At 50.0% G+C, this 26,101-nt stretch overlaps 1 protein-coding gene across 1 annotated transcript; it reads right to left on the bottom strand.

Annotated features, from left to right (window-relative positions):
• On the bottom strand, nt 1-21,702 carry TAS1R2 (taste 1 receptor member 2). Its single transcript, XM_033229350.1, has 6 exons — nt 21,521-21,702; nt 18,736-19,036; nt 15,637-16,410; nt 10,767-10,976; nt 2,117-2,240; nt 1-929 (listed from the first exon to the last, which is right to left on the bottom strand). Exons 1-6 carry the CDS (start codon nt 21,700-21,702, stop codon nt 1-3), a joined length of 2,520 nt encoding a protein of 839 aa, XP_033085241.1.
• Nucleotides 21,703-26,101: the final 4,399 nt, after the last annotated feature.

The following is a 26,101-nucleotide window of genomic DNA, read 5'->3' as shown; positions in this document are numbered from 1 at the left end:
CTAGTCCCTCCTCATGGTGTAGCCCTGGATCATGCTGTTGAAGTAGGCGGGTGTGTTGCGCTCCGGGTAGAAGAGGATCATGTAGCACTTGGGGCCGAAGTAGCCCAGGCTGATGGCCAGGAGGTTGAGCACAGTGACCAAGAGGTCCATGATGGTGACCAGCACCCCGTTGTAGGCAGACATGAAGGTGCAGAGGGAGACGGATGAGGTGAAATAGAAGGTCATGCTGAGGGTGATGAACTTGGCCTCGTTGTAGTTGGTGGGCAGTTCCTTGCCCATGTAGGCGAAGCTGAAACCCAGCACTGAGAGCAGCAGGTCCAGGCTGGTGTTGAAGAGCAGGCTGTTGCGGTAGTTGGGGTTGCAGGACACAATCATGATCTTGGGGTCATCGGGGTCAATACGGGTGGTAGGATTGAGGCCTGTGACCAGTATGCCAATCACCATAGTGACCATTTTGAGTACCATGATAAACGCCATAGAGACGTAGGGCCCCTGGTAGCGGACCCAGTAGCTGTAGGCGCGTGGGAAGCGGCTGGCCATCTTGAAGACACAGACGATCTGGAAAGAGCGCACAGTGATGCAAGAGATGCAGATGGTGAAGCAGAGGGGAAAGAGGACCTGGCGGCAGAGGCAGGTGGAGACCTTGGGCGGCCCCACGTACACCGGGACCACCACGTATGCCACCAGCAGCAGCGTCAGCATCAGGAAGCACATGGGGCCCCCAGCTGAGCGAACCATGGGCGTCTGGAAGTGCCTCCAGAATATCACCAGGATGGCCAGGGTGCTGAGGAAGCCCAGGGCGGCCAGCAGGGCCACAACGATGGTGGGTGCCTCATGCCATTCCAGGAAGGCCAGCTGCCGCTTGAAGCAGGACGCCTCTCTCTGGTGGGACCACTCATTACTCGGGCAGGCCTGGCATTCGTATTCATCTGCAAAAGCCCACAGCGACTCCCATTAGCCAAGCCCGTCTCCCAAGCACCTGCATCCTCCCAGCCCTGCACAGGGCCAGGCTCCGGGGATGGAGAGAGAGCACCAAGGGCCACCTTTGCGTTCACAGCCAATACTCCTCAAGTCTCTCATGTGCATTCGCTCATCAAATCCTCACAGCAACTGCATTTCACAGATGAGGAAACCAAGGCTCAGCCAGGTTAAGTAACTTGCCCAAAGTCAGCAAGTTAGAGAGGCAGGATTTGAACCCAGGTCTCCTTGACCCAGAGCCTACCAACTATAGTTCCTCCCTTCCAAGACCTCACCCTCTGGTGTGAGAGGCATTCAACTACTTACTCAAAGAATGCATGCAGTACATGTGTTTTTGAGCAGCATCCATTGTGATAGGGACTGGGGTGGAAGGCCACAGAGAGATGGATAAAACCCAGCCCTCACCTCCCTGCTTTTGACTGACTGTGGGAGGAAGGCCAATGAAATCATTCCACAAACTCGTTCACCTCCTCCTCTGTGTCCTGTGGTCTGCTAGGCACATATTAAATACTTGTATTGGTAAATGTCTTCATCCATTTAATTCACATAACGTCATGAAAAAGAATTGAGCTCCAACTGTGAACTGTGCTAAACATTAATGTGGACAGAGGTGACGCTGTCTGCACGTTCCTAGATTTTATGTTCTATGGGGAGAAATGATCATTCTTCTCATCAAGGAAGTCATTCAACAAGCACCCACTAAGCAACCAGGCTATGCTTTGAGCTATGCTAGGCACTTGGGAAGCCAGAAGGATAAATGAGATAGTGTCTTCCCTGTCTTCCAGAAACTTTCCTCCTATTGCAAACACCATTCATTCATTCATTCATCCAGTGGGTGTTCCCCAGCCTGACTCCCTGAGCCCCGGGCTACGTGCGTGTGGAGTGGGATCAGCTGCAGTCTGGCTTGGGGGAGTGTTGGCCCTTCCCTTCTCCCTCCCTCTCTGAAGCAGCCTGTATGGAGGATTTTGCTCTACACTAGGTATTGGGAGGATACAAGAGGAATCAGATCTGGTCCCTGGCCTTTGGACACTCACACCCCCTGGGGGGGACTCCAGAGACCCTGCCAAAGGAGACAAGCCCTGGAGACTCCACGGGTGGGGCCGGGGCAGGGCAGGAGTGCTAGGCCTGAGAATCATACCTTCCGTCTGGTTGAGGAAGGTGCCGGGAAGGCAGTCGATGCACTCGAAGCAGCAGATGTGGATGCCCACGGGCTTCTTCTTTTGCCCCAACTGGCACCTCTTGGAACACATGGACACAGGGACCTGGAGGAGGGAGGGCAAGAGACCCTGAGTCCTCTTTTCCCACATTCTGGGGGCCTCCTCCCCTCTCCAACCAGCAGGATGTTCAGGGGAGGAAGTCTAGGAGCCACCTATGTTTTTGGGGTAGAAACTGTAGGAAAAAAAACCCTCATGCTTCTAGCAGGGATAAGGAAAGGAGCCATTTTGAAATATGCTCAGAGCATTCTGTTCTGCTTAAAAAATGCCTTTCCTCAAGGGAAACTATTTTACCAGAACCCAACTGATGTGAATTTTACCAGAACTTAACTGACATGGGAAAAGAGAAAATCCCAACTCCAGCCCTCTCTAGCCTTCTTGTCTTGCCTAAAGGGGCAGGGTGAGAAGCACTTACGAAGTTCACAGTTCTGGGGCACAGGCTTACTGAAAGATTGAGACCTACTCACAGGATTACAGAACACTTCCCCTCTATCTCACCACCACGTCAATCAAGGGATACAACCGAAATAACTGCAAGGCTGAGACAACAATTAAGAAGGAATATCGGCCGGGCATGGTGGCTCAAGCCTGTAATCCCAGCACTTTGGGAAGCCGAGACGAGCAGATCACGAAGTCAGGAGATCGAGACCATCCTGGCTAACACGGTGACACCCCATCTCTACTAAAAAATACAAAAAAAAAAAAAAAAAACTAGCCGGGCAAGGTGGCGGGCGCCTGTAGTCCCAGCTACTCGGGAGGCTGAGGCAGGAGAATGGCGTGAACCCGGGAGGTGGAGCTTGCAGTAAGCCGAGATAGCGCCACTGCACTCCAGCCTGGGAGACAGAGAGAGACTCTGTCTCAAAAAAAAAAAAAAAAAAAAAAAAAGGAATATCTAGGGAAAACCAAAGATAAAATGGGAGACAAAAAAGGACACTGGAGAAAATTTTGGCCTCTGACACCATTGCTATTTATTTATAGCAATAGTAAACATAGTTTTAATAAACTTGAAAGGACTGCAATAATAACAGGTATGTTCTCCAACAACAATCTAACGAAATAGAAATCAATAACAGAAGGAAATTTGGGGAATTCATAGATATGTGGAAATTAAACAGCATACCCTTGAATAACAATAGGTCAAAGTAGTATTCACAAGGGAAATTAGAAAATACCTTGAAATTAATGAAAATGAAAACACAACATAACCCCACAAAAAGACAAATCCTATATGATTCTACTTATATGAGGTATCTAAGGTAGTCACACTCATAGAAACAGAAAGTAGAAGGATGGTTGCCAGAGGCTGGAGGAAGGGAGAAATGCGGAGTTGCTCAATGGGAATAGTTAGAAATTTGCAAAATGAGGCCGGGCGCGGTGGCTCAAGCCTGTAATCCCAGCACTTTGGGAGGCCGAGACGGGTGGATCACAAGGTCAGGAGATGGAGACCATCCTGGCGAACACAGTGAAACCCCGTCTCTACTAAAAATACCAAAAAACTAGCCGGGCGAGGTGGCGGGCGCCTGTAGTCCCAGCTACTTGGGAGGCTGAGACAGGAGAATGGCGAGAACCGGGAGGCGGAGCTTGCAGTGAGCTGAGATCCGGCCACTGCATTCCAGCCTGGGCGACAGAGCAAGACTCCGCCTCAAAAAAAAAAAAAGAAATTTGCAAAATGAAAAAGTTCTAGAGATCTGTTGCACAAAAACGTGAATATACTTAACATTACTGAAATGTATGCTTAAAAATAAATTGGTAAATGTTATATGTCTTTTATCACAAAAATAAAAAATTTTAAAAAGGTACCAAAATTAATGGGGTACAGTGAAAACAATACTTAAGAAGGAAATTTATTATTATAAACATCTGTGTTTAAAAAGAAGAAACATGTTATATCATTAACACTCACTATCTTATCATATCACTAGCATTCACTATCTTATCACAGAATTTACTCTTTCACTCTCGATCTCAGCATAATCCACAGGGAAGTTGTTCATCTTGACATTCTGCAGAATATCATGCAGGTCTATGATATTCATGACACCATGGTAATTGGACCTGGTTAGTAGAAAGTAGCAAGCACTTTTATATCCAAGTAAGACCTATGAATGCCAGAGGGTTGGAAATAAACCTTACAAAGATTCAAAACTTGGGGTTGGGGGTGCTGTCACATTGGTGATGTTTTTAGGAGGCCAATGGTACAGAGAATACCAGGACATCCATTCTAAGATAATAGACAAGTCATCGACCCTACACCTGCTACCATGAAAGTATGGCACTTTGTGAACCTCTTTAGATTTGAGGGACAACATAAATTGCTCCTGGAAATACTGCTCCAACCCATTTATTAGGTGATACAGAAGGCTTTCAGTTTCAAGGCAGAAGGTAACAGGTCCAGAGAATGACTCTGAAGAAGGCCCTGGCTTCTGTGTAAGCGATCCTGCCACTGGGGCCACATGATCAAGGAGATGTGATGATGTTTGAGTTATCTATGCTTATAAGAATTGGCAAGCCCTAAGAGAGAGATGCAACAATGCCATGCCTTCTACACAACATGCTACTCACTACTTGAAAATCAACTCTTGGAGTCCTGCTGCACCATTATGGAAATTGAGTATCTGACCCCAGGACATCAAGCGACTATCAGATTCACAGAGTCTTATAGAGAGGAAGGAATAAAAACAAGTCTTCATATAAGGGAAATGGTATCCAAGAAGCACCAGTGGGTCCAAGTAAATTTCTTAAATCAATTATTGTGACTCCTATATCTATTTATCTTATAACAAATGCCTCTCCCTCAAATCACACATAAGACCTCATGGAGAGATTCTTTGTGACAAATAAATAGAGAAGAACATTCAGGAATGATTCACAAGTAGGTTGGTTTGATATGTTAATGTAAGCTGACAGTGGACTGCTGCCATACTAAGCTTTTTTCAGGGATACAAAGCTTTTTTCAGAGTGAATCGTGAAGGACAGCAATGATGGGAGATACTGCTTGCATGTAGAGATGTGCAAGCAGAACACTTGGTTGTTTGCTTTGTGTGGATGGAGAGATGTCCGGAAGGATGGATATTCCTGAGATCCTGGATATATGGAGTGGCTTGGCTGGTTGTTCAGGGCCCTGGAAGGAACAAGAGTGGAAGAATAGAGACAAGGTTGCTTGGGGAAAGGTATATGAATGGATCCATGAGAGTGAGCACAAAGCATGAAGATCTCTGTGTCTCATGTTAATGCAAACCAGAGAGCAAACACAGAGTAATAGAAACCAGATTGAAAGGTTGACTTGTCCCAGCCAGGCACTGTGGCTCATGTTTGTAATCTCAGCAATTTGGGAGACCGAGGTCGGAAGATCAATTGAGGTCAGGAGTTCCAGACCAACCTGGCCAACATGGCGAAACTGTTTCTCAAGTAAAAACACAAAAATTAGTCAGGTATGGTAGTGCACTTCTATAATCCCAGGTACTTGGGAGACTGAGGCAGGAGAATCACTTGATTCCTGGGGCAGAGGTTGCTGTGAGCCAAGATTGCGCCACTGCACTCCAGCCTGCGCAACAGAATGAGACTGTCGAAGAAGAAGAAGAAGAAGAAGAAGAAGAAGAAGAAGAAGAAGAGAAGAAGAAGAAAGAAGAAGAAGAAGAAGAAGAAGAAGGAGGAGGAGGAGGGGAGGAGGAGGAGGGAGGAGGAGGAGGAGCAGGAGGAGGAGGAGGAGGGGGGAGGAGGAGGGGAGGAGGAGGAGGGGAGGAGGAGGAGGAGGAAGAAGAAGAAGAAGAAGAAGAAGAAGAAGAAGAAGAAAGAGGAGGAGGAAGAGGAGGAGGAGGAGGAAGGGGAGGGGGAGAAGGAGAAGGAGAAGGAGGAGGAGGAGGAGGAGGAAGAGGAGGATTTGTCCAACGGAGGTCAGCTGGCTTCTGTCCTCAGCCACCCCAAGGCCTGCACAGAGTAGCCATGATGTCAGGGATGGAGGCTACGGGTATGAACCCAATAGCTTGAGCTTCTTCTCACTTGAGCTTCCTCTCATCATGGCTGACCTAGTTACTGCCACTGCAGAACATCTAACATTCCAACATCAGAGACCCACGTTGAGCCCTTGACTTGGCACAGTTCTTCAAAGAGACCAGCCAACCAACTGCTGAAAGATCTATTACATCAGATCCTTTTCTTTCTGGAAGAAGCAGTGTTTCAACCTCATAAGAATTTTCCTTCCTTGATTTCAGTGCAGCATCGCCTTCTGAGGGCTTCCAGAGCAAATGAACTACTAATGCAGGATACCATATCACCTCAGATCAGGAGTCAACTTCATGGTAAAGGGGTGTGGCATGGGCACGTGATCACAGGCTCCACTGATCCTAACATATACCACATTACCCAGAAGTATCCTATCTAACCAGGAGATGAGATGGCATACTAAAAGTTCAGCTAAGGTACCGTCTTCAGGATGCCCTGCAAGGTGGGGACACTGCCCTTTAAGATGAAGTTTTGAATGAATGGCTTGTGTATAATGTTGTGGCCCCAACAGCTAGAATATGTGTATCCAGCAACCAGAAAGATTGGCTACATGCACCATTATTCTCATGGGCCCATTGCAGCATTGGTGCTTCTCCTCTCTACAATCTTAGACTTTGCTGGAATAGAGATTCTGGTTCCCAAAGGGGGAATACTTTCCACCAGCAGACACTATAGGGCTCTATGATTACCATGTGGTCATTTTGGGGTCCTCATGCCAGTGAATGAGAAGGCCAAGAAAGGAAGAGGTAACTGACCTGGATTTGTGGGTGGAGCTGAGGTGGTTGCTACACGAGTGGAGTAGGAAGGAGTAGGTCCGGCACCCAAGGAGTAGGTCTGGCAACCCTGGGTGCTTCAATCCCAGTGCACCTGCTGGTGGGGATCTGCAGCAGGCACAGCCCAGAAAGGCAAGGCAACTAAGGGCCCAGACACCTTGCGGAGGTAGGTCTGGATCACCACCCAGGCAAGTGACTGAGAGCAGCCAAATGCTGGCTGGGAGTGAAGAAATCCAGAATGGTCGGTGGAAGAGAGAGATGAATATCAGTGACAACCTTGGGCTCTGGCTGAGTCCACCAAACAGCCCTCTGTTAGAGGCTGAACTGGCTGCTGCTCTAAAAAGTCTAAAAAGTCTGTGACTCCCCAGGCTCAAGGAAAGCCACTGAGTGGAACAAGAAATGGACCTCTCTGTGGCCTGCCTCATATTTTCTCTACCCACTGTTTACTCCAGCCATTGCTGCAGTCACCAATTTCAAGGAAATGCCATTTGTCAGCACCTGGCCTCGGCTACACAGCTCTGTCTTGTGTTCTGCCCTAAGGCTGCCGTATGAAATGCCCATGGGAGACCTCTGGAGCTAACACCCCACAGAGCAACCCCCGACCACCAGGTGATGGGAGCTAGTGGACTACTGCCACCCTCCTCTGGGAGACAATGCTAAGGTGGCTCTTCGGGAGGTCCCAGTAAGATTGACCTCCAGTAGTTCAGGGTAGTGTCTGGCTTGAGGTTGTTCTCTTGCACCAACTTTCCCTCTTCCCTGTGGAACTCTCCCCAGTCTCCCACTCCTGTTCCTGTCCGTGTATCATGTCCTGGAATAAATCTTCTGCACGTAAACCCTTATCTCAGGCTCTGCTTTCTGGGAGAAACCCAAGTTAAGACAGTGTTATGGGCTGAACTATATCCTGCTTGAAGACCTACTCCCCAGGACTCCAGAATGTGACCTTATTCAGAAATAGGGTCATTGCAGGAACATAGTCATATAATTAGTTAAGATGAAGTCATCCTGGAGGAGAGTTGGTCCCTAATCTCATATGAGTGGTGTTCTTATAAAAGGGATGAATTTGGAGACAGACACATGGAGAACACCACCTGAAGTTGAAAGCAGAGATGGGGTGGTGATATGGTTTGGATCTGTGTCCCCACACAAATCTCATGTCCAGTTGTAATCCCCAATGTTAGAGGTGAGTCCTGGTGGGAGGTGATTGGGAGGTGATGGGATTATGGGGATAGAGTTCTCAAGAATGGTTTAATACTAACCTCTTGGCACTCTCCTCCTGACTGTGAGTGAGTTCTTGTGAGATGTGGTCGTTTAAATGTGTGTGATACCTCCTCCTTCACTCTCTCTTGCTGCTCCAGCCATGTGAAAAGCTGGCTCCCCCTTTGCCTCCCACCATGACTGTAAGTTTCCTAAGGCCTCCCCACAAGCTGAGCAGATGCCAGCATCATGCTTCCTGTACAGCCTGCAGAACCGTATGCCCATTCAACCTCTTTTCTAATTACCCAGTCTCTAGCATTTCTTTGTAACAATTCAAGAGCGGACTAATACAGGTGGTGCATCTACAGTCAAGGAATATCAACAAGTGCCAGCAAACCACCAGGAGCGGGGGGAGAGGCCTGGAACATATTCTACCACACAGCTTTCAGAAGGAGCCGACCCTGCTGACACCTTGATCTTGGACTTCCAGCCTCCAGAACTGTGAGACAATAAATTTCATCGGTTTAAGCTCCCTACCCACCTCAGTCTGTGATACTTTGTTATGGCAGCCCCAGGAAACTAACACACACACCACCCTAATATATTGCACAAAAATCCTCAAGGCACTCAGAAAAGCACAGCATCAGGTACCTCTGCAACTGCGGATAGAGTGTGCTGTTGGGGATTGGGGGGAAGAGGGTGCAGGGTATTAGCAAAGGAGAGTGATGAAGGCTCTTCCAGAAGCTTTTCAATCCCTAGATCCCCTCCCCAACTCCACAAGGTAGGTCTCTATCCCTTCCTACTCCAGCAGAATTCTGATGGTCTATTCTCTAAAGAGGGTAAAATAATGGATCTTTAGATTGACAGATGTCAGACTCAGTTGAAGGCATAGCTACCATACTAAAACAAGAGTATCCAATGACAGGCTGTATTAGTGCACTTTCAAGCTGCTGATAAGGACATACCCAAGACTGGACAATTTACAAAAGAAAGAGGTTTAATGGACTTACAGTTCCATGGGGCTGGGGAGGCCTCACAATCATGGCGGAAGGCAAGGAGAAGCAAGTCATGTCTTACATGGATGGCAGCAGTCAGAGAGAGCTTGTGCAGGGAAACTCCCATTTTTAAAACCATCAGATCTTGTGAGACTTATCTGTTATCAGGAGAACAGCACAAGAAAGACCCACCCCCATGATTCAATTATCTCCCACTGGGTCCCTCTCACAACATGTGGGGATTATGGGAGCTACAAGATGAGATTTGGGTGGGGACACAGAGCCAAGCCATATCACAGGCTTTAGCCTGAATGCTGTATATAGAGAACCTCCACCATAGACTAGCTGTATGCTGTATATAGAGAACCTCCACCACAGACTAACTGTGTGGTCTCAGACAGGTCACACAACCTCTCGATGCCTTCAGTTTCCTAACCTATAAAATGGAGAGAATGGTAGTATTTAACCCCTAGGGTTGATACCAGAATTGAAGCCCTTAGCACCAGGCCTGGCACACACATGTCCAGTGAGTGCTTAATTTGCAGAGGTCTCTGAACCCCTCTTCCTGGGGAGCTGGAAAGCCCTGAACATGCATAGTTCCCAATCAATGGGGGAAGGACAGGACCCCAGACCATATACCCACGAATAGAGATCCTAGCAGTTATTAATAAAGCAGAGGTCCCTAATCCCCGGGACACAGGCCAGTACCAGTCTGTGGCCTGTTAGGAACCAGGCCATGAAGCAGGAGGTGAGCAGTAGGTGAGCGAGAGCAGAGATTCATCTATATTTACAACTGCGCCCCATGGCTTGCATTACCGCCTGAGCTCCACCTCCTGTCAGATCAACCTCTGCATTAGATTCTCACAGGAGCACAAACCCTATTGTGAACTGTGCATGTGAGGGATCCAGGTTGTGTGCTCCTTATGAGAATCTAATGCCTGATGATCTGTCGCTGTCTCCCATCACCCCCAGATGGGATCTTCTAGTTGCAGAAAAACAAGCTCAGGGCTCCCATTAATACTACATTATGGTGAGTTGTACAATTATTTCATTATATATTACAATTATATATTACAATAATAACAGAGATAAAGCACACAGCGTAATGCACTTGAATCATCCAGAAACTATCCTCCTCCCAGTCTGTGGAAAAATTGTCTTCCACAAAACCAGTCCCTGATGCCAAAAAGGTTGGGGACCACTGCCCCAGGGTTGATGTGAGAACTGAAATCCTTAGCACCAGGCCAGGCACACACATGTTCAGTGAATGTTTAATTTGCAGAGGCCCCTGAGCCCCTCTTCCTGGGAAATTAGAAAGCTCTGAACAGACACAGTTCCCAATGAATGGGGGAATGAAAGGACCCCAGACTATACACCCACAAATAGACATCTCCCCCACCAATTGATAAAGAATCTCCCAGCAATTGATAAAGAATCTCCAAGCTCTGTCCATAATGAAAACAGCCCTAGCAACTCCATCATGAGCCCCAGGCCCTGCCCCAGGCCTGCCCACCCACCAGGCCCCGCCCCGGCCCCGCCCACCCACCAGGCCCCGCCCACCCGCCAGGCCCCGCCCCAGGTCTGCCCACCCACCAGGCCCCCTGGCTGACCGTGTTGTTGATGGTGTGCCAGGAGATGTCTTGGATTTTCTTCAGCTGTCGCTGCAGGGGGTAGTAGGAGGCGACGCTCTGGAAGGGATTCTGGCTCAGGTCCCATTGCCACTGGACAATCTCCAAGTGCAGAGCCATGTCCCCTTGCGGGTCGAAGAAGAGTTGGTGGTCCAGGAGAGTGAAGTTGACCTTCCAGATCTTCTCAAGCAGCTGGCAGGGTCAGAGGGAAGGGAAGTGGAGCTAGCATCAGAACCGAGCCAGAATTTTTCCTGGACCTGGGAAAGATTCTACCATTCCACTAGCCTTGATTTCCAACTCTATAATATGGAGGCAATAAATCTCCAAAAAGGTGGCAGTTTAGGAGCCAGTGGCTGAGAGCTCTGCTCTGGAATCAGATACATCTGGGTTCAGGCCTCAGCTCTGCCTCTTGCTGTGAGTCCTTGGGCCTGTTGCTTAACCTCTCTGAACCCGTTTCCTCTTCTGCAAAGTAGGAGCAATAAAAACTCTATCTTCTGGGCTTGGAAGCAAAAAATAAGTTCATCTATGTTAGGGACTTAGAGCAGAGCCTGAGACAGGAATCACTCCTACCAAGATGCTGATAGAATTCCTTTTCCCTGGGAGTCACCTCAGTCATCCCTCTGGAACCCAATACATGAGATGAGGTACAGAGTCCACTGTCTCTGTCACCTGCAAAGGTCACTTGGGATCTCCCCTGATCCCTGGGTCCTTCCTGCCTCCCCAGACCTTAGCGTCAGCTCTCATTCCGGTCTCTCCCCACCCCCGCCCCCAGCGCCCCATCACTCTCAGTAGGCAGCAGCTGGAACAAACTAGAGCACGCTTTGAAGTGGGCATCCTCCAACCTAAAGTCCAGTCCCAGCTCTGTCCGCAATTTGCTGTGTGACTCTAAGCAAGTTTCTGAACCTTGCTGGGCTAACCCTGAAAGGACTTCCAGCTCAAATATCCCATGGACCTGGCTCCTAGATTTTCCCTCTATAAATGGGAGTGTCCATTGGGCTACACCTTTAGGGCTCACCTGCCTCAAGGACTGACAGACACACAGACAGACAGGTAGCCAAGGGAGTCTGGTCCTGGCCTTCTCCCTTCCCTGCCCAGCAGGTGAGGTCCTGACTCAGAAAGACTCTTTGGAATGAGCACAGGTTGCTAGGCCCAAGGGCAATGGTCCTTCACGCCAAGAAGAAGGAGGCTCCAACCAGGTGGTCGGCCTGAGGATGAGGATCAGGATGGCGGAGGCCCCTGGGAGTCAGGTCCTGGATGCCCATGTTGCACCTCTGTAGTGACCTGCCCAAGCAGCGTTGAGCACCTGGGACTGGAGGGATCCAAGATATCACCCCCAAGGGGTCAGAAAGCACTGGCCTTGTAATTGTCCTGAGTGGGTGGGAGCCTAGACTATTATTGGCAGGGACTTGGGCACCTTGGGGTTCCCTCATCAGGCTGAACCCTGTTTCCCCTTCCCCATATAGCCCCACCCCTACCCCAGCATAAGCTGTACATTTAAGGCAGACTCAAGTCCACCTCTCCAACCCCGCACTCTCTCCTGAGGCCAGCACTTGGTGTCAGAGAAGAAGAAGAGTATATTCAGCCTCTTAGCTGCCCCAGGTAATTTGCATCATGATTGCAAATCCCCTCAATAACTCAACAGGGTACATATGATTCCTTCCACTTAACAGATGAGAAAACCAAGGATCAGAGATATTAAATTTGCACAGGTTTGCACAGCTAGTAGTGGCAGCACTGGGATTCCATTCCAGGTCTGATTGCTAAGCTCTGCCCAGCTCACTGCCACCTGCTTCACAACGTACGAACAGGTGGGCCATATCCGAGATGCCCGAGGGGTGAAGAGGGGTGGAGAGAGGTGTGTGGGGAAGAGCCAGACCACCGCCAAGGGCCCCATTTGTGAAATAAAAGGATTGGACCGGAACCTGAGAAGACCTCGCAACCCTGACCCTCTATGATTCAATGACTGGCTGAATTTTTTTTTTTTTTTTTTAAGACAAAGTCTCACTCTCTCGCCCAGGCTGGAGTGCAGAGGTGCGATCTCAGCTCACTACAATGTCCGTCTCCTGGGTTCAAGCAATTCTCCTGCCTCAGCCTCCTGAGCAGTTGGAATTACAGGTGCCCTCCACTATGCCCAGCTAATTTTTTGTATTTTTAGTAGAGACAGGGTTTCACCAAGTTGGCCAGATTGGTCTCGAACTCCTGACCTCTTGATTCATCTGCCTTGGCCTCCCAAAGTGCTGGGATTACAGGTGTGAGCCACCACACCCTGCTAATCTACTGAGCATTTTTGCTGGGATGGCCACAAATTTGCCAGCCTGGATTTACCCAAACTCCCACTGATCTGATCCCACCACCACCATCACCACGGGCAGCACATCCACCCAGTGTCATCTCCAACTCTTCTCATCACCCCTGAGGCCTGTCTCTCTCTGCCTCGCCTCTCATAGCGGTGCCCATCCCCACTACTCCAGCACTATTTCATCACCACCCCTGGCCACTCCCTAGCTGGGTGCCTATCACCTCTTTAAACCTCAGTTTCACCTGTGTACAGGAGAGCACCCACCTAGTAACAGTATCTGCTCAACAGTGTCTGTCTGGGCATGACTGAGAATTCATGTAAAGAGGTGAACACAGTGTCTGGCACATAAGTACCCATTCATTCATTCATTCATTCAATATTCACTGAGAAGCAACGCCAAGCCAGACCAGTGCCGGCAACTTGGGATACAGCGTTGGAAAGGATTGACAGGGTCCCTGCTCTCACTGGCCTCTGTTTGGGAGGTGTGGGGAATAGCCAATAAACAAACAAAGGATATCAACACAATCACAACTTAGGATACCTGTTACGACAAAAATAAACAGAGTGTCGTGGTGTGACCTGGCAAGGAGGGTGGGAGGTAGTAAGGACACCACATACCATTTTGCAGGTTGTGCCCTGCAAGAATGGGTCCAGTTAGGACAACTGGGAGGAACAGTTGGAGTCCAGCCGACTCAGGTCACCAAGCCATGCGCTTGCTACAGGTCTGCGTCCATCTGAAGCCAAAGAGCATCTTGGTCTAACTTGTCTGCACAAAAGGGCATCATTTTCTAATTCACACAAGGACTCTGTTTATGCCAGTGGAGACCCTGGGTGAAGCCTACATAGGGTGGGCTGGGCTCCCTACTACTTGACTGCATCATCCCCCACCCCAGGTCTAAATTGGCTTGTAGGGCTGTCTCATGAACGTCATCTCAGTGCTTGGAATGCTCTATGAACTCCTGCTGCCTCTAGACAAAGCCCCCTCTCCTTCACCTGGCACTGGATGTCCTCCAGTATCACCTGCAGTTCGGGTCACCTCTGTCTTCGCCACTCGAGCCTGATCACGTGGCCAGGCCACCACTCTCCCACTCTCCTCCTGGAAGGTCCAGTGTCTGTTCACTCCCTACTTCAGTCCTGCCTTCCCTGACTCTCTCCCACCATGATGATGCCCCTGCTCCATGCACAGCTGCAATTTTGACTTCCTGCTACACTTGGTAGACAGATCTTCTTAACTGTCCTCATCTCCCCCTGGGTTGGTGGTCCCCCAGGCCTGGCACATAGTAGGTGCTCAACAAAATGGATGGGACATCCTGGTTGCTATGACTGGTGCCCTTTGGTCTCTGCTGTCAACTGTCTTTCATCATAGCTCCTTCCAGTTGCACCTGGGAGGATGCCTGGAAGGTGAAGCGGGAAAACCGCAGCAGAATAGGCCAGACCTGAGTTCAAAACCAGGGTCCACCACTTACCATTGAGTGATCACGGGCTAGTCACTTTGACTTCCTGTCCCTCAGTTTTTCTACCTGTAGATTATCCTCACAGGAGAGTCATGAGTTAGATGCGATGTATACTAGCCATTCAGTGCCTAGTAGGCACTCAACAGTAAAGCACCCATGATAATTATGTATATTATTAATGTAACAGGACATATAACAATAGGCAGTATTTTTACCAACTGGCACCAGAATTCCTTTTAAAGAATAACTGCAATCTTTTAAAAGAAAAGTGTTTATGGTTGCAAGGTTAGGATCTGAGATTATGGGATAGAGAGGTACAATTAAATAGAATGAGAAAGAGAATTTCTTCAGAGCAAACTAATTTGTTCTGTTAAAGAAGTGAACAGTTATTTGAAGATGGGAGAGGGATCTAGCAAGTGAGCGAAAGGGGAGAAGGAAGAGGGGAGATGGGCAGGGTTTAGGGAAGTGGCTAAGCAACAGGGTGGGAGGCTGGCCCCAAACTGTGAAAAAGCCAAGGAACCGTTTAAGAACAGAGATCTCCAATAGCAAAGTATAAAGTGCGCATCTCTAATGTAAATCCCCTCTGCTCCTCTGATCCTCAGTGAAGCCTTCTATATCCCAGAAGGCTTCGTGGTGGGGTGTTTCTGTGTGTGCCTGTGGATGTGGGTGTGTGTGTTAAGCCAGAAGAACAGATTTAAAGTCTATGTCTGAACCAGGGTGATAGAGAACGAGGGTAATGAGAAGATCCATAAAAGCAATGCAAGGCCTTAGAGGGTCCACAGGAAAACACAAGCCCGTCCCAGGCTCTCAACCCTGGAGAGACTGGGTCGGTGGGGAGGTGGGGGGGCGGGGCTGTGGTTCCCACTGCCTGTGGGATTTCCTTCTGGTGAATTCCACCTGAATGTCCAAGAACAGACTACTATCTTGAATGGTGAGCATTAAATTAATTTAAAAAGCAATTTTGTTTTGGCACCAGGAAGGACTAGTGTTATGTGTCTGGAAGAATGGGATACCCGTGCCCTTTCACACCCATTTGCCCAGAACCCCAAGAGAGGAGGATGGAGGTGCCCTGCAGTCTCTATGGCAGCCACCCCCTCACCTGCCAGGGGTAGACCTCCCTCTTGGTGCAGGTGCCGTAGTCACAGCCGAGGAGGCTGTGCAGGGCGTGGGCCACGGCGTAGACCGCTGAGTACACGCTGTAGACAACACGCTCCCCAGAGAGCCTGAGAACAGTGTTGAAGGACAAGGTGTCATTCAGGCAGTTGTCACACTCTTGGTTGCAGGTAGACCTCTGGCTGGTCCTGCTGAGGGGTGACGGCCCAGCCTGTGGGCCTTGCACACGGAACTCACTGAAGCCCGGGATGGGCACGCTCTGGATGGTGATGCCCAGGAAGGTGCCCATGTGGCGCAGCTCTGTGAGGTTGTGCAGGACCGGGTCGATGGCCCAGGACTCGGAGGCGATCCACACGGCACCCGTGAAGTTCTGGCGCAGCACCTCATTGAAGAAGTTGTACAGGGTCAGGTCGGGTGAGAACACGACCACGACGCGCGCTGTGCTCTGCTGTAGCTTGTCCACAATGGTCACCAGGCGCTGGCGCTCCTCTGACGTCATGTTCTGGTTGGGCTGCACTGTGGGCAGCGTCTCCTGGAAGGCGATGCAGATGTCGCCCCGGGCCAGGCGATTGCCAAGCAGTTGGCCATTGTCGCGGCCATAGGTGTCGCTGCTCACCAGCACGATGATCCAGTTCCAGCGGAAGTGCAGCATCAGCTGCACCATGGCCTCGATGTGGTGGTCGGCGCTGGGTGTGGTGCGCAGCAAGGCTGGGAAGCGCACCTTGTTTCGCAGCTCATCGCTGATGGCACTATAGGTGATCTGTGAGGGGAGTGGCCGTGGCATGAGCGAGTGCCCCACTGGGTGCTCTGCCCCCACCCCAGGGCTGTATCCACCATCATCATTTGGGAAGCACCTAGTGCAAGTCACCCCAGGGGTAGGTGGTTTACACCATCGTCAATCATCATGGTCCCCAGGTAGCCCCATGCAATAAGAACCTACTGTGTGCCAGGCCCTAGGCCAGGTGCCTTACCTCAGCCTCATCATGATTATTGAGCACCTACTGTGTACCACGGCCTGGGCCAAGCCACATACACCATCATCCTCATAGTCATCAGCACACTGGCTTTTAGTGAGAACCACATCCTGGGCTAGGTAAATGACATAGCCGTCATCCCCATCATCTAGAAACTCTTACTGGGCACAGCGCTTTCCTCCTCCCCCTCATCACCATCAGGCTCAGCAACTAGCCACGTTTCTTCCTTCTGCCTCCAGGGCTCCATGGTTTTCTTCCCAACTCACAGGGTGTTCCATCTCCTTTCCTGGTTCCTTCTCTTCTCTATGACCTCTTAACCTTAAAGGACCCTGGGCTCAGGCTTCGGTCCCTGCCTCTTCTCCAGCTGCTCTGCCCCTCCCTTGGTGGTCCTATCCAGCCTCATGGCTTTATATCCCATCTCCACGCCAACAGCTCCCAGCAGATAGCCCTGGCCTGGACTTCTCTCCTGAACTTCAGATGCATACCACAACTGCCTGTCTGACATCTCAAACTTCACAAATCGAAACTGAACCTTTGTTCTCCTCTGAGCCCGTTCCATCCACACTCTCCCCCATCTTGATTGATGATGAATCCATCGTTCCAGTGACTCAGGCCAAAAACTCTGGAGTTGTCCTTGACTCTTCTTTCGCACACAGGTCACACTGGATCCATCAGCAAATCCTCTTGGCTCTACCTTTAAAATATTTCCATCCAGTGCCTACCAGCTCCCCGCTCCCTCCTGTCCAGCCACCATCATCCTGGGCCTGCACTGCAACATTATCCACCCACCTTTCCCCTGCAGTCTAAGCTTAACATGGCAGCCCGGTAACCCTGCTCACACACACGTCAGGTCACTTTACTCCTTTTCTCAGAACTCCTCAATAGCTCCTAACATCACCCAGGAAAAGCCAGAGTCCTTGAATAGCCCCTAAGCGCTCAATCATTTATCTGCACAGCTCTCATCTGTCTGATTTCATCTCCTTCTCCTCTCCCTCTGGCTCCATTTGTGCTCACCTAGTTCCACGAACATACCAGGCACCTCCTGGCCTTGGCACTTGCTAACCTCTCTTCCTGGAATGTTCTTCTCCTAGGTCCCTCATGGCTCCCTCACTCCTTCACCTCCCTCAAGTCTTTGCCCAATTGCCAGTGAGACCCACCTGACCACCCTGTTGAAAATTGCAATCTCCCTCTACCAACCCCTCCTTTCCACTGACGTGCCAGAGCCCCCACATTTTTATTTTATTCATTGCACTTCTCACCTCTAACATCCTGCATCACCTATTGTTTACACTTATTTTCTGTCTCTCCCCACTAGAATAGAAGCTCCACGAAGGCAATGATTTCTATGTTGTTGCCAGCTGTACCCCAGCACCTACAACAGTACCTGGCACATAGTAGGTGCTCAATAAATATCTGTTACATGAATGAAAGAATGAATTCAGTCCTCAGCTAGATGCTTCATGTAAAAGTACTAACATTAAACAGTAACAATCACAATATTCGTGACTACCTAACTGTGTGCCAAGTTTTTTGCTAGCTGATCTTTAATGAACATGTAGCCTGTACCAGTACGGCACTTGGCACTTTCAATCATGATTATGATAATAGTTATAATAATAGTCGTAATACAAATCACTCTTTTGTGAGGACCTACTGTGAGGCAGACCTTGTGCTAGGCAGCTGTACAGAATAATACTAAGCACTTCAAGTTTTTATTCCTGTGTAAGATGCTTTATAAAACAACATTATTTACTACCTACTGTGTGCTAGAAATTTACACAGGTTGAAACACTAATCTTCAGATAGTCCTGGGATGGAACGCTTATCATCCCACTTTACAGGTGAGGAAATTGAGGCCTAGAAGAGTTAAGAGATTTGCCAAAGGCTTCACTGTGGCCAAGACTCGGTGCCAAGTTGCACAACCAGATCTGCCCACTTCCAAAGCCTGAGCCCTTACTCCATAAGCTGGGCTGTCTTCTCAAGATTTGGGCTGATGCCCTGACCCTGCTTCTGGTCCTATCATCACCTCCCATGATTGTTGGAAGAAGTGGCCTTTGAGGCCTATAGACAGCCACTCCTCTGCCCCACTCCCCAGGGCCCAGGAGCCTCACCTGTGGAAGGAGAAAGAGGGAGAGGAAGTTGGCCACAGTCATGACAGCGTCGGAGTTGTCAGGGCCAATGACAGCCACCACACGGGGCATGTAGTTACTGTAGTCCTCTTGGATGGGAAGGAGGTCGTTATCCTGTGCCAGGAAGTAGAGCACCGGCTGGACGTTGTTGGAGATGTAGCACACATCCACCATCTCGTAGCCTAGCAGCACATCAGGCAGCAGGCTGCTGTCATTGTTGATCTCCTCCACCGCAAAGCGCATGGCCTGCATGAGGTTGTAGCCCATCACCTTCGTTTCATACCTGGAGGGGCCACAGCAGTATGAGATGGAAGCAGATCCAGAGTGAGGAAGGGAGGGATAAGAGAACCAGTCCGCTCCTCCTCCCTGCCACAGGAAAGCCAAGGCATTGACTGAGAAGGAACCACTCCAGAAGACTCCAGCATTTTCACCATGTCATTGTCACCATAGCACATCTCTAGGGTCACCATTGCCCATATGGCCACCACTGACACTATTATCCATGTGGCCATAATCAATACCATCCCTATAATCTCCATTGCCACTCTACTGACGTCCACTAATGTGACCACCATTATCCACTAAAACTTCCATCATCACTGTCACCACTATCACCATCATCACCCACTACCCGTATTACCAATATCACCACCAGGGCCATCATTGTCACCACAATCTTGTGACCATCACCACCACCATCATCACCATCACCACGACCACCATCACTATCAGCACCATCACTATCACTACCATCATCATCATCACCACCATCACCACCACCATTTCCACCATCACCATCACCATCACCACTACCATCACCAGCGCCATCAGTAACACCCTCACCACCATCACCATCACAGCACCATCATTATCAGCATCGCCATCACCACCACCCCCATCACCATCATCACTACCATCACCAACACCATCAGTAACACCATCACCACCATCATCACCATCATCAGCATCACTATGATCACCACCATCACCATCATCAACCAGTGCCATCACTAACACCATCACTAGCATCACTATCATCGCCATCATCACCAGTACCATCACTAACACCATCACCACTATCACCATCATCACCCACTATCCGTATTACCAATATCACCACCAGGGCCATCACTGTCACCACAGCCTTGTGACAATCATCACCACCATCATCACCATCAACACCACCACCATCACTATCAGCACCACCACCATCACCACTGTCATCAACATCATCATCACCATCACCACCACCATTTCCACCATCACCACCACCATCACTACCACCACCAACACCATCAGTAACACCATCAACACCATCATCATCAGCAGCACCATCATTATCAGCATCACCATCATCACCACCCCATTACCATCATCACTACCATCACCAACACCATCACTAACACCATCACCACCATCAGCACCATCATCAGCATCACTACGATCACCACCATCACCATCATCACTACCATCACCATCATCACCAATACCATCACTAACACCATCACCAGCATCACTACCATCACCATCACCAACACCATCACTAACACCATCAGCACCATCATCAGCAACACTATCATCAACACCACCATCACCATCATCACTACCACTGCCATAATCACCAACACCATCACTAACACCATCACCACCATCAGCACCATCATCAGCATCACTATAATCAACACCACCAACGCCATCATCACTACCATCACCATCATCACCAACACTATCATTAAAACCATCATCATCATCACCATTATCACTACCAGTACCATCATTACCAACTCTATTACCACCACTGCCATCATCATCACTACTGTCACCATCACCACCACCGTTACCACCATCATCATCACCATCACCATCATACTTTTTCTCATTGTCATCATCACCAGTATTACTGTTATCAACATTGTCAGCATCATCGCCATTACTTTCATCACCACCATCACCTTCATTATACTCCCCACCATGGTCACAAGCATTAGAAAACCCAGCATTGTGCCTAGTGCCATCACCTTCACCATTCTCAAGCCAGCATATAATCTTCCCCAATGTCATAAATAATGCATTTCTTATAGTCAACCCTGAATCATCTTTTGCACTGTCCTACCTTTCTCCTTGTCTCCCACAATACCTTCACCCTCTCTGCAAGAGGTCAGTGTTTTATAGTCCCAGGCTGGCTCCATGTCCCAGCCTTCGTGCTTGCATGCAGATGCACCCAGGCGCCACAATCTCCAAGTGATGCTGTCATCCCAAGGGGTTCATGGAAGAGGTGGGGGAAGAGGAACTCCCCTCTAGGCCCGAAAGCACCCCTACCCACCCAGCCACAGCCCTTGGAAAATGCAGTCTGAGAACTTTATATAGAGAAAAATCACAATCTGCCTCCCAGAGGATTTTGAATGGGCTTTTACATGGACCCATTGGGAGTCCCCCAGTTGCCAAAGTGGGTGGGAGCAGTCTTGATCGTCTCTAAAAGCCCTCTAGGCTCGAACATTCTGTAACTCTATTAAAAAAAAATAAATAACACTGAGATGACCCAAGTCTCAGTGTTTCAGAGCACAATCGCCAAAGATTTTGGTAACCCGTGTTGCATGAGGCCTCCCTGAGGGCTAGGAGCATGGATCTAGAGTAAGGGGGTTGGCAATGAATGGGAAGGAGTGCTCTAAGCCCTCGGTCCTGGTCTAGCTCCCAAGGACCCACAGGACCAGATCTGGCCTCCCATCCCATCCCCATTGCCACTTCCAGCCCCACACTGGAGACTCACTCCTTGCACATGGGCACCTGCAGGAAGTTAAGGTGAACAATGCCCTTCATGTTGGCATGGAGGGTGAAGAGGCCACCCAGGAGGTAATCCCCAGGCAGGTAGAAGTCCGAGTTTTTAGCCGGCTCAGCCAGGACCCGTAGCAGGAAGAACAGGGAGCAGATGGCCGTTGCCCTGGGCCGCATGGCTGGGAAGTGATGGTCTCAGGAGGTAGTCCTGCCTCACTGGAGAATTGGTGGTTGACACCAGGGTATTTGCACAGACATTTACATAGCAATGGTCCTGCCACAGACTGTGGGGCACCTGGAGCAGGTGGAGAGGTTTGGGGGCCCAAGGGGAGGAGAGGAGGCTGGAATTACGATGATTCTTTCTTAGAGCATAGTGGGGCTAGGTGGTCTAGGGGAACCCTATTTGGAAGGAGAGAGAGCATCCTGATAACTTGGCCATACCCTGGCCTTCTGCCGCTTGTCCAAGGACAAGTCTCGTCTTCCTGACATTTCAAATATTTCAGGAGTAAAGGACATAGGTGCTCTGAGGAGACAGAGTACTGTGGCCAAAAGAGCCCAAGCTCTAGAGCCCAGCCAAGTCAGGCCAGGCATGCAGTGATGTATCGGTGTTCAGCAAGTGGTAGCCATTGTCAGTAAGAACCAGGCATCATGCCGGTGTTTGCGGCTCATCATCTCATATAATGGTTGCATCTCATATAAGGGGACTATTACTAACCCCATTTCAAAAATGAAGAAATGGAGGCACTGAGAAATTAAGAAATCCAGCCCGGGCTCCCTGACTAGCAGAGCTGAGAGTCAAACCACAAGGCCTGACTCCAGGGCTGGTCCTTCACCGCCACACCACATGACATCACAAAGTTAGTACTTTTGATAGAAAAAAAAACAGTAATGGTGGCCAGGTGCAGTGGCTCACATCTGTAATCCCAGCACTTTGGGAGGCTGAGGCAGGCGGATCACGAGGTCAAGAGACCAAGACCATCCTGACTAACATGGTGAAACCCTGTCTCTACTAAAAATATAAACAAAATTAGCCGGGAGTGGTGACAGGTGCCTGTAGTCCCAGCTGCTCGGGAGGCTAAGGCAGGAGAATGGCATGTACCCAGGAGGATGAGTTTGCAATGAGCTGAGGTTGCTCCACTGCACTCCAGCCTGGGCAATGGAGCAAGACACTGTCTGAAAAAGAAAAAGAAAAAAAAAAAAAAAAAAAAAACAGCAGTGGCGAAGAGGTTCTGGGAAGGAGTAAGCGAGGGGTGGTCTCACTCCCTCTGAAGGCTGCCATCACTCAGCCTAGCAACACCCGCTCTGGGTCCCCCACCCCTTGGGCCCCACACCAAAGGGCAGGGTTGTGGGCAGAACAGAAAGTTGAAAATTCCTAAATTCATAGGTGAATACTCTCAAGGAGTCAGAGGCGGGGAGGTGGCTCCAGTGAATTAGGGACCCACTGGAATCAGAGACCCTTGTCCAATTAGTGCTGTTTTGTTCCTTTCCAGTCCTAACAACATGTGGCCGAGCCTTAGGGAACCTGCCACACACCACGCGGCTGGAATGGGTCTGTCAAAGGCACATACCCGGCTGCTGGGCTCCAGGGTTCTGATGGGCAGAGGCTTCCAGGTACAAAAAGGTGATTGAAAACCCTGTGCTCGGCTGGGCATGGTGTGTTACACCTGTAATCCCAGCACTTTGGGAGGCCGAAACAGGCAGATTGCCTGAGCTCAAGAGTTCGAGACCACCCTGGGCAATGTGGTGAAACCCTGTCTCTACTAAAAATACAAAAAATTAGCTGTGTGTGGTGGCAAACGCGCCTGTAATCCCAGCTACTTGAGAGGCTGAGGCATGAGAATCGCTTGAGCCTAGGAAGCAGAGGTTGCAGTGAGCCGAGATCGTGCCACTGCACTCCAACTTGGGCTACAGAGTGAGACTCCATCTCAAAAAATAAAAATAAAAATAAAAACATGCTCTTCTCTGCCCCACCCCAGCCAAGCCCTGCTCCTCCTTCAGGATCCAGTCTGAGCTTCTCCTCCTCCTAGGAACCATTCGAGCCCGTCAGTTCAAGGGACCCTCCCCTGCTCTGAGCAGCAACAAGCCTCCTGTCTGCATCGTCACTGGGCACTGGCTACCAGCCTTACATTGTTAACCGGATCCTGCTGCGTGTGTCCACTCTACTTGGGGAACCTTGAAACCACGTGACTTGGACCCACCTAGATTTGACATCAGCTGTTTGCTGGATGAGCACGTGCAGGTTCCTTAACCTCTCTGAGGCTCTGTTTCTTCTCTACTGAAACAAGGATAACAATTCCAGCCTCACGGATTTGGTGTAGGAATTAAGTTAAATAAAACTGGGGGGTGCGGAGCAGGCTTGGAGAAAGGGGAGTCTGCAAAAGTGCGAGGTTGTTTCTTTTTACAAGGAAATCAGCTGCCGCAGGGGGAACCATGGGCTCCGTGTCCAGCTGAAAGTGCCCCTTTGTGTCCCAAAGCCTCTTAAAGTTACCCTGAAGGATGCTGGATGTCTTTAACCACTGCAGAGCCAAAGTGGCACCCACTCCCCTGCCCCTGACCTCTCCTGGGGCGGGCTCATCCCGTGGGCCTGTAAGCTGACAGGGGGAGGTCTCCTGGTGCTGCAGGAAGAGGCAGAATTGGCTGTGTGATCGGGGCCTGTCCCTGCCCCTCTCTGGGCTTGTGTAAACCAGTGGATGGGAGGTGGGAACTCATACAATAAAAGGAAGCGCTCTGCAAGGGGTGTTTGGAGGTGTGGGTTCTGGGCCTGACTCTCCTCTCTCTGGGTCTCAGTTTCCTCATCTGTACAGTGGGGAGCCCTTCTTTGCACTGCCCGTGTCTGCCTCCATGTATGCTGTCCCAAAACCCCAGCGCTGACCCGCCACTGTCTCATGGGTTCTCTCCATACCCTCCCACTTTCCACGCCACACCCCCCGCAGACCCTCATCACCCTCTTTCTGCACCTCTCCATCTGCCCCATACTGACTGTTTAAAACCCCATACCACAGCTCTCAGTTCATCACTCCTCTGCTCTAATGCACCCCGGGGGCTCCCCCATAACCAGCTGGATCAAGTCTGAGCTCCTTGTCCTGGCATTTGAGGCCCCCCCCAGCCCGGCCCCAGCTCACTCATCCTCTCTTTCCCGGTCTTTCCAGCCTGGTCTCTCCTGTACCACGTGCCACAAACCACAGCCACACTGGCCTCCCTGGGTCTGGGTCCCTGGAGGATCTTCCTGGGATAGCATTCTAGGGGCCTCCAAGGCCACAGATGCCTGCCCTGCCAAATACCTAGGGGTTTATGAGTGGGTCATAACAACAAATAGCGCCTTTCCCAGAGTGTGACTTATTGTTTCTGTTTTTTAGAGACAGGGTCTCTGCCACCCAGGCTGGAGTGCAGTGGCATGATCAAAACTCACTGCAGCCTCGACCTTCTGGGCTCAACTGATCCTCCCACCTCAGCCTCCTGAGTAGCTAGGACTACAGGCACGTGCTGCCACACCCAGCTAAGTTTTTTAATTTTTTGTAGAGATGGGGGTCTCTTTATGTTGCCCAGAATGGTCGTGAACTCCTGGCCTCAAACGGTCCTCCCTCCTCTGCCTGCTAAAGTGCTGGGATGACAGGTGTAAATCACCACGCCAAGTGTGTATTAAATCCACCCAGAGTCTATTAAATGCCAGGCATTGTGTGAAGCATTTTATATGCATTATCATTTAATTCTCACAACTCCCCTTCAAGGTAGTCATTTTTACTACCATTTTGAGATGAGGAAACTGAGGCTCAGACAGACTAAGCAACTTTCCAGAAGACACAGAGCTACTAGGTGGTAAAGCCAGAATGTACATCCAGGCTGCCCAAGCTCCTAGCCCCAGTGCTAAGTGTGTTCTGCCTACAAAAGCTGTCACTGCGCCTCCTGCCATGGGGGTTCCGGGATGGCCCTGCCCTCCCTCAACTCAGGTCCCACCCCAGGTGTTGGGGAAGGATTCGTTTCTGGTACAGTCACAAGGCGGCACATATGACTGCACATGTCAGTTCTGAATTGGGGAATAAAGAGGCCAGGAGGCCCTGGGATGTTCTGGAGACTTCTAGAAAAGCCACATTATTTGGCAAAGCTTAGGGGTGAGAGTATGCCAGAGAGAGAGAGAGAGAGAGAGAGAGAGTATCTTAGTTAACTGGGAACCACAGGATGTAGCCCTGATCTCAGGACACCCCCTCCCCTGCCCCTGACCACTCCTGGGGCAGGGTCATCCTGTGGGCCTTTAAGTCAACAGGGGGAGGCCTCCTGGTGCTGTAGGAAGAGGCAGAATTGACTGTGTGATCTGGGCCTGTCCCTGTCCCTCTATGGATAAACCAGGGGATGGGAGATGGGGACTCATAAAACAAAAGGAAGCGCCCTGCGTGGGGTGTTGGGACATGTGGGCGCTGGGCCTGACTCTCCCCTCTCTGGGTCTCAGTTTCTGCATCTATAGAGTGGGGAGGCTCTCTTTGCCCTCTTTGCACTATCTTTATCTGCCTCCATGTCAGTCGGCCCAAAGCCCCAGTCTCAGGGTTTGGGACGGGGAGGGTGGTAGAGAACAAGAATGGCT

This window comes from Trachypithecus francoisi, unplaced genomic scaffold, assembly GCF_009764315.1.
Source record: "Trachypithecus francoisi isolate TF-2019V2 unplaced genomic scaffold, Tfra_2.0 Lachesis_group12, whole genome shotgun sequence".
Classification (NCBI taxonomy): domain Eukaryota; kingdom Metazoa; phylum Chordata; class Mammalia; order Primates; family Cercopithecidae; genus Trachypithecus; species Trachypithecus francoisi.
This window is presented reverse-complemented; position numbering and strand designations above follow the sequence as displayed.

Excerpts from the sequence above, each read along its gene's own strand:
- TAS1R2 (XM_033229350.1), bottom strand. The coding sequence starts at position 21,702 with ATGCGGCCCAGGGCAACGGCCATCTGCTCCCTGTTCTTCCTGCTACGG. Across the intron at positions 10,977-15,636 it reads GGGAGGTCTACCCCTGGCAG|CTGCTTGAGAAGATCTGGAA; the intron begins GTGAGGGGGTGG and ends TGACCCTGCCAG. Across the intron at positions 930-2,116 it reads CTTCCTCAACCAGACGGAAG|ATGAATACGAATGCCAGGCC; the intron begins GTATGATTCTCA and ends GGGCTTTTGCAG.